Source organism: Cnephaeus nilssonii (assembly GCF_951640355.1).
Source record: "Cnephaeus nilssonii genome assembly, chromosome: 5".
Taxonomy (NCBI): Eukaryota; Metazoa; Chordata; class Mammalia; order Chiroptera; family Vespertilionidae; genus Cnephaeus; species Cnephaeus nilssonii.
In genome coordinates, this window is record NC_137076.1 from 23,197,681 (window position 1) to 23,206,890 (window position 9,210).

Consider the following 9,210-nt stretch of genomic DNA (forward strand, 5'->3'; position numbering starts at 1 on the left):
GGATAGAGAGTTAGAAACATCGATGAGAGAGAAACATCGATCAGCTGCCTCCTGCACACCCCCTACTGGGGATGTGCCCGCAACCAAGGTACATGCCCTTGACCGGAATCGAACCTGGGACCCCTGAGTCCGCAGGCCGACGCTCTATCCGCTGAGCCAAACCGGTTTCGGCGACAAAAATATTTTAATAGTAATAAATTGTATGGCAATTTATTAAAATGTATGTATTCATGTAGACTCTTCTTAGAAACATGTATTGAATAGTCAACTTTCACCAGTGGCTAAGATAGGCATGTGGACACACAGCTGAATAACAGAATGAAGACTATAAAAACAGGAGACCAGCTATAAAGCATACTAGCATGTTAAAGTCTACATTATCAAGAAGAGAAGTAAAGGTGGTGCTATAGAAAATAATGATGAACATGTAAGTGAAAACTATGGTAACAGATTTTCCTCTACAATAAAATTATGTAAATGACCTTAGTAGCCAAGTATAGTTTTGTCCATAGAGGTAGTGTAATTCATGACAATTCTTTAGGAAAGCAATAGAAAAATTATTTGGAATGATATATGTCGTAAGAGAATAAATTATACTAAAGTAATTCATGTTAATCCATAAGATAAATGAATATTTCCAATTCCTTATGGTCCAAAAATTGGATTAATTTGTGTCAGACTTTTGACTCTGAAGCTTGAACCCTGCATTCCTAGGCAATTCGTCAGCACAGTATAGTTGGCCCTTGAAAAGCTTACCTGCCAAGGAACCTTTGCAGGGCCCTCTTTATGTCATTGTTTCTCAGACTGTAGATGAAGGGGTTCAGCATGGGTGTGACCACAGTGTACATCACCGAGGCTGTTGCACTTGTGTGTGCATTTTGAGTAGCAGGAGAGCTGAGGTAAACTCCAAGGCTTGTACCATAAAATAAGGAGACAACTAAGAGGTGAGATGCACAGGTAGAAAATGCTTTATACTTCCCCTGAGCTGATGGGATTCCATGTATGGAGGAAAGTATCTTAGAGTAAGAGTAAAGAATCCCAGCAAGGGGACCACCACCTAGCAGTCCAGCTGAAAAATACATCACGATGTTGTTAAGAAAGGTGTCAGAGCAGACAAGTTGGAGCAACTGATTGAGTTCACAGAAAAAGTGGGGGATTTCCAAGTCTGAGCAGAAGTGCAGACCCAACACCATTAAGCTTTCTAACAAGGAATTCAGGACACTCATGCTCCAAGACACCAGAACCAGCAGTCCACAGAGCTGGGGGTTCATGATGACCATGTAGTGCAGGGGGTGACAGATGGCCACAAACCGGTCATAGGCCATCACCGTCAGGATAAAGCTGTCCAACACTGCAAAGAGGATATAAAAATACATCTGGGTGATGCAGCCTTCATAGGTGATGGCTTTGCTCTGTGTCTGGATGTTGACCAGCATCTTTGGGATGGTTGTGGAGGTGAAACAGATGTCTACCAAGGACAGGTTGGAGAGGAAGAAGTACATGGGTGTGTGGAGGTGGGAGTCTGAGCTGACAACCAGGATGATGAGCAGGTTTCCAAACACAGTGACCAGGTACATGGAGAGAAAAAGCCCAAATATGAGGGACTGCTGTTCCAGTGCCTGTGAAAGTCCCAGAAGAAGAAATTCTGAAATATGTGTACCATTGCCTGGTTTCATGTGTCAGAGGTGACTACAAAAAAAAAATAAATAAATAAAAAATTAACAACTAACTTTCAGGTTAACAAGCATTAGTAACTAAGAATAAATGTCACATTTTATATTTATATTAGAATCAGGAAAATAACTTGCATTTTTGTTGTGTTATCTGGTCTCCATTAATGTTTCTCTACTGGCATTTCTCATTATAACTTCCTTTTCTTACATCAACCTGTTCTTCAAACATAATGTATACTGCTGTTTTACTGAGGATATCTTTCATGAATTTGAGAAAAATATATTGACTATAGAACATGTTCTAGGCACTGTTCAGTATATGGGATGCTTAAAAAGAAAAGTCTACAAACTAATGATAGAGCAATAATATAATCAAATAAAAATAATATTATAACAAGTTTGATGGTGAAGATGCTATAAAAGTAAATGATATTAAATGGAGAGAGTGGATAGAGGGTGTTCCTTTTTATAGAGTTTATCCAAGACTTGCCAATAGCTGACACTTTAACACACACACCTCAATGAAGACTGAGCGAGAGACTAAGTGGGAAAGTGTTTCCCAGGGAGAAGGAAAAGCCAGTACAAAGGCCCTGTGGAAGATGGTTGTTATAGAAAATTAAGGCTCGGGAGTTTGAAGATAGCAGCATGTGGCCATATTATTCTTGGCGCTCCTCCCAGAACCAAACTGGCAATGAAACTAAATTAGGGAATATTCACCCTGAATTACCAACTGAAGACTAGCTGACAAGAAGACTTTTAAAGAAGGAAGGGCAGAAACCATCTTGAGAGTGATAGGAAGGTTATGGTTTCGGGAGGGGCTGGCACCACTCCACAGGGCAGGCCAAGTTGAGGAGGGATATCTCAGCTGTGGGGGTTTCCCCCTGAGAGTAGTGAGGCCTGTGCACCAGGCTGGGCTCCCCAGTTTCCAGGGCCAGAGCCAGGAACACCTGCCCACATAGCATCCATCAGTGAAAAGCAGCAGGGCTTCTACCAGCAGGGGGCAATGGAGCTGCTGGAGATAAAGCCACTTTGTTTTTGTTTACTTACTAGAGGCCCGGTGCACAAAATTTGTGCACTGGGGGGGGGGGGTGTCCCTCAGCCCAGTCTGAACCCTCTCCAATCTAGGACCCCAAGAAGGTGCAATCTGGGATCCTGGTAGGATCGGGCTTAAATGGGCAGTCGGACATCCCTCTCACAATCCAGGACTGCTGGCTCCCAACCCCTCGCCTGCCTGTTTTCCTGATTGCCCCTAACTGCTTCTGCCTGCCAGCCTGATCACCCCCTAACCACTCCCCTGACAGCCTGATTGATTCCTAACTGCTCCCCTGCCAGCCTGTTTGCCCCTAACTACCCTCCCATGTAGGCCTGGCCACCCCTAACTACCCACCCCTGCAGGCCTGTTCCCCCCCAACTGCTCTCCCCTGCAGGCCTGGGTCTCCCTGAGCTGCCCTTCCCTGCAGGCTCAGTCGCCCCCAACTTCCCTCCTCTGCCGGCCTGGTCCCCCCCAACTTCCCTCCCCTGCTGGCCTGATCATCCACAACTGCCCTCCCTTGCAGGCCTGGTCCCTCCCAACTACCCTCCCCTGCTGGCCATCTTTTGGTGGCCATCTTGTGTCCACATGGGGCAGCCATCTTTGACCACATGGGGGTGGCCATCTTGTGTGTTGGAGTGATGGTCAATTTGCATATTACTCTTTTATTAGACAGGGTATCTATTTTTTTATTTTTAAAATCTTTATTGTTGAAAGTGTTACCTATGCTCCATTGTTTCCCCCACTGACTTCTTCTAGCCCGCTCCCATCCCCCACCCCTGGCCTACACCACCCTATTGTCTGTGCCCATGGGTTATGCATATATGCATACAAATTCTTTGGTTAATCTCTGTCCTCTCACCCACTCTCTCCTACCTTCCCTTTGAGGTTCAACAGTCTGTTCATGCTTCTATGACTCTGGGTCTATTTTTGATCATCATTTTATTTGGTTCATTAGATTCCACATATGAATGAGACCATGTGATATTTATCTTTTCTGACTGCGTTATTTCTCTTAGCATAACACTCTCCATGCTGCTGAAAATGGTAAGAGTTCTTTCTTTTTTACAGTTGTGTAGTATTCCATTATGTAAATGTACCTGGGCTTTTTTATCCACTCATGTGCTGATAGGCACTTGGGTTGTTTCCAAATCTTAGCTATTGCAAATTGGCTGCTAGGAACATAGGGATGTATATATTTTTTCTGGCTGGTGTTTCAAATTTCTTAGGATATATTCTTAGAAATGGGATCACTGAATCAAATGGGACTTTTATTTTTAATTTTTTGAGAAAACTCCATACTGTTTTCCATAGAGGAAGCCACTTTGTTTTTAAAGGGGCAGAGCACAGAATTTTCATTCACAGCCACTCATCCTGGCTTCAATGTGCGGGGGTGGAGGTGGGGTGGAGGGGGAGAGTCACCTGAGATAAGTCTGGGATTAGAAGCATTGGGGAGAGACATGGAGAGTAGCTTCCAGGATACCTGTGCTCAGTCATCCTCCCCAATTCTGCAGCAGCCACTTTTCCTGAGAGGTGCAAGCTCCTCTCCTCAGCTGAGGCACAACCTACAGGTCTGGTCAGACTCAGGAAGCATCAGTGACTGGCTTTGGGGCGAGGCCATTCTCCAAACTTTCCTGGGAACCTGACTGGCACCTCCCCCTCATGGAAGAGCTGATAGAAATTACTGACTTCCAGCAGACCCCACTGGCCTGCCTATGAGTGGATTCACCCTGCAAGGTTAGAGAAATACAGTCTAACCTCGGTTCTCAAATGTCACCCAAGTCAGAGAAACCATGTCTTGAGTGCCAAACAAATTTTGTGCATGATCAAAAGTGTCTTGTAAGACACAAACAAAGGAGAGAATGAGAATCAAGTTTACTGTGCTGTGAATATTTTCATGTAGTTTTGTTGTTGCTGCTTTTGTTGTGTTTTGCTTTTGTTGTTGGTGAAATGGATGATTAGTGCAATTTAAAAACCTAAAGAGGCCATCAGATGTGCTGATGTTGCTAAGGGCATAAAATTGCTCACAAAATAAAGGTCAAAGGCAATTGAAGAGGTAGAAAAACTGTTTTTGATTTGAATAAAGGAAAGTAGTTATCCTGTGACAGCATGTTGGAGGCAATGATATGTGAAAAAGTGAATACTGCATCCCTGGAATTAGTGATAAAAGTGATTCATTTAAGGCTAGTAAGGGGTGGTTCAATACATTAAGAAAGGAGTTTCTTGTTTATAGATTGTGCAGTACTGTAGACATGTACTATATATAAGAAAGATTAAAACAGTTAATCTTTTGGGGGTCTGCAACATTTGGGGGTTTGCAATCATTTGGGGGGTCTGCAACAAAGTAATTCAATTTACATTATTTCTAATGGAGAAAAAAAATGGTTCGGTTTTAAAACAAATCTCTTCTCCAACAGTCTTCTAGAATGAATTACTAGTAAGTTCGAGAGTATTTTGTGAGAGTCTCAGGTGTGTGGCTCTGGGACAGGGGAACACACTCACCATCTTCCCTGAAGTCTGAATGGCACCTTCCCCTCATTGGAGATACAGAGGTCCCATCTTCCTGATTCTGCCAACAGCCCATTCAGAAACAGTTTTTTCAGTGACTAAATCTGATAGGAAGTGGGCATTAATAGGTGGGACAAGGCAGATCCCAAAGTGCCTTGGGATGTTTGCTGACCCACCTTTGGGGCCCATGCAGCTATACAGCTGACCTTATAGAGTAGCTTGTCCTTCCTATGCACAGTCAAGCTCAGTGGAGGCAGCCACAAAGGGGTGATCACTTCAAGCATCAAATAGGTTGCTGAGAACCAAATGTGGGCAGCTTCTGAAGTTGGCTAGCACCAAAGTCCCTACCAGGAGGCCCAGAATCAACATACAAAACAGTCATCCTCAGGCAACACAAGAAAAGGATACAAAGGGAGCTCCCAGGAGCGCACTAAACTCTGCCTAAATGAACTCCACTTTGTCTTTTTATTTCATTATTTTCTCTTTATTGCTTTATTATTTTTTCCTCCACATCACTTATTTTTCTCTTTCCTCTTGTATTCTATTTTTTCTTTATTTCACTTATTTTTTGCTTTTCTTACATTTTCTTTTGTCTTCTCTTTTTCACTGTTCTTCTTCTTTTCTCTTCTAGTTTACTCCTTTCTTTTCTTTCATGTTACTTTTTCTTCTGCATTTTTTCTTATTATATTCTTTTATTTTTCTTCTTTTTTAATTCTTTTTTAAAATTTCTTTTTTGGTTAAGGTATTACATATGTGTCCTCATCCCCCCATTAACCCCTCAACCCCTCCCCCTCCACTTATGCCCTTACCACCCTGTTCTCTGTGTCCATTGCATACAAGTCCTTTGGTTGATCTCCTCGCCTTACACCCACCCTCCGCTACCTTCCCTCTTAGGTTTTGGTCTGATTGATGCTTCCCTGTCTCTGGATCTGTTTTTGTTCATCAGTTTATGTTGTTCATTATCCTATATGATAAAAGAGTAATATGCAAATTGACTGTCACTCCAACACACAAGATGGCTGCCCCCAGGTGGTCAAACATGGTTGCCCCCATATGGACACAAGATGGCCACCACAAGATGGCCAGCAGGGGAGCACAATTGTTGGTGATCAGGCCAGCAGAGGAGGGCAGTTGGGAGGGACCAGGCCAGCAGGGGAGGGCAGTTGGGGGTGATTAGGCCTGCAGGGGAGGGCAGTTAGGGGTGACCAGGCCTGCAGGGGAGGGAAGTTGCGGGGGGACCAGGCCTGCAGGAGAGGGCAGTTAGTGGTGGGGAACAGGCCTGCAGGGGTGGGAAGTTGGGGGTGATCAGGCTTGCAGGGGAGGGCAGTTAGGGGTGACCAGGCTGGCAGAGAAGGGCAGTTAGGGGCAATTGGGCCAGCAGGGGAGCAGTTAGGCATCGATCAGGCTGGCAGGGGAGTGGTTAGGGGGTGATTAGGCTGGTAGGCAGAAGTGGTTAGGGGCAATCAGGCAAGCAGGCAGGTGAGCCATTGGGAGCCAGCAGTCCTGAATTGTGAGAGGGATGTCTGACTGCCCGTTTAGTCCCGATCCCACCGGGTTTAGTCCCACCGGGATCGGGACTAAACGGGCAGTCAGACATCCCTTGAGGGGTCCCAGATTGGAGAGGGTGCAGGCTGGGCTGAGAGACACTACCTCCTGCCCTGCACAAATTTCATGCACCGGGCCTCTAGTATTCCATAAATGAGTGAGATTATGTGATATTTATATTTCTCTGACTTGCTTATTTCACTTAGCATAATGCTCTCCAGTTCCATCCATGCTGTTGCAAATGGTAAGAATTCCTTCTTTTTTACTGCAGCATAGTATTCCATTTTGTAGATGTACCACAGTTCATTAATACACTCATCTACTGATGAGCATTTAGGCTGTTTCCAAATCTTAGCTATGATGAATTTTGCTGCTGTGAACATAGGGGTGCATATACCCTTTCTGATTGGTATTTCTAGCTTCTTGGGATATATTCCTAGAAGTGAGATCACTGGGTCAAATGGGAGTTCCATTTTTAGTTTTTTGAGGAAATTCCATACTGTTCTCCACAGTAGCTGCACCAGTCTGCATTCCCACCAGCAGTGCATCCTTTCCAACACTTGTCTTTTGTTGATTTGTTGATGATAGCCATTCCGACAAGTGTGAGATGATACCACATTGTTGTTTTGATTTGCATCTCTCAGATAATTAGTGACTTTGAGCATGTTTTCATATGTCTCTTGGCCTTCTTTCTCTCTTCTTTCCAAAAGTATCTATTTAGGTTGGTTGCCCATTTTTTTGATTGGATTGTTTATCTTCCTTTTGTTAAGTTGTATGAGTTCCTTGTAAATGTGGGAGATTAAACGCATATCGGTGATAACATGGGCAAATATGTTCTCCCATGCAGTGGGCTTTCTTGTTGTTTTGTTGATGGTTTTCTTTGCTGTGCAAAAGCTTTTTATTTTGATGTAGTCCCATTTGTTTATTTTCTCTTTAGTTTCCATTGCCCTAGGAGCAGTATGAGTGAAGAAACTGCTTCAGCATATGTCTGATATTTTGCTGCCTGTGGATTCCTCTAGTATTTTTATGGTTTCCCATCTTATGTTTAAGTCCTTTACCCATTTTGAGTTTATTTTTGTGTATGGTGTAAGTTGGTGGTCTAGTTTCATTTTTTTGCATGTATCTGTCCAATTTTCCCAACACCATTCATTGAAGAGACTGTCTTGACTCCATTGTATGTTCATGCCTCCTTTATCAAATATTAATTGAGCATAGTGGTTGGGGTCAATTTCTGGGTTCTCTATTCTAGTCCATTGATCTATATGTCTGTTCTTGTGCCAATACCAGGCTGTTTTAAAAACAGTGGCTTTGTAATACAGCTTGATATCTGGTATTGAGATCCCACATACTTTATTCTTCTTTCTCAGGATTGCTGCAGCTATTTGGGGTCTCTTTTTATTCCAGATGAATTTTTGAAAAGTTCGTTCTAGGTTTGTGAAATACGCCACTGGTATTTTAATGGGGATTGCATTGAATCTATAGATTGCTTTAGGTAGTATAGACATTTTGATGATGTTGGTTCTACCCATCCACGAACACAGTATGTTCTTCCATCTGTTTATGTATGCCTCTATCACTTTTTTTCAGTGTCCTGTAGTTTTTCACATATAGGACTTTTACCTCCTTAGTTAAGTTTATTCTTAGGTATCTTAATTTTTTTGGTGGAATGGTAAATGGGATTGCTTTTTAGTCTCTCTTTCTGTAAGTTCACTATTGGTGTAAAGAAATGCCATAGATTTCTTGGCATTAATTTTGTATCCTGGTACATTGCTGCATTCATTTATTAAGTCTAATAATTTTTTGATGGAAGCTTTAGGGTTTTCTATGTACAATATCATGCCATTTGTGAATAAGGACCGTTTTACTTCTTTTCCAATTTGGATGCCTTTTATTTCTTCTTCTTGTCTGATAGCAATGGCTAGTACTTCCAGTACTATGTCAAACAGGAGTGGTGAGAGTGGGCATCCCTGTCTTGTTCCTGTTCTTAGGGGAAATGGTTTTAGTTTTTATCCATTGAATATGATGTTGGCTGTGGGTTTGTAATATATGGCTTTTATTATGTTGAGATAGGATCCTTCTATTCCCACCTTGCTGAGAGTTTTTATCAAGAAAGGGTGTTGGATTTTGTCAAATGCTTTTTCTGAGTCATTTGATATGACTATGTGATTTTTATCTCTCAATTTGTTTATGTAATGTATCACATTTATTGATTTGCAGATATTGTACCATACTTGCATCCCTAGGATAAATCCCACTTGGTCATGGTGTATGATCTTTCTGATGTACTGCTGGAGCCGATTTGCTAGAATTTTGTTGAGGATTTTGGCATCTATGTTCATGAGGGATATTGGCCTGTAATTCTCTTTCATTGTGTTGTCTTCATCTGGTTTTGGTATTAAGGTAATGCTGGCTTCATAGAATGAGCTTGGAAGTGTTCCCTCCTCTTGAATTTTT

At 42.6% G+C, this 9,210-nt stretch overlaps 1 protein-coding gene across 1 annotated transcript; it reads right to left on the bottom strand.

Annotated features, from left to right (window-relative positions):
- Nucleotides 1–752: 752 nt before the first annotated feature.
- On the bottom strand, nucleotides 753–1,676 carry LOC307099197 (olfactory receptor 7A10-like; the record flags this gene model as incomplete). The annotated part of the gene is made up of 1 exon (XM_079770410.1): nucleotides 753–1,676. The coding sequence occupies one exon, from the start codon at nucleotides 1,674–1,676 to the stop codon at nucleotides 753–755; it is 924 nt and encodes a 307-aa protein (XP_079626536.1).
- Nucleotides 1,677–9,210: the final 7,534 nt, after the last annotated feature.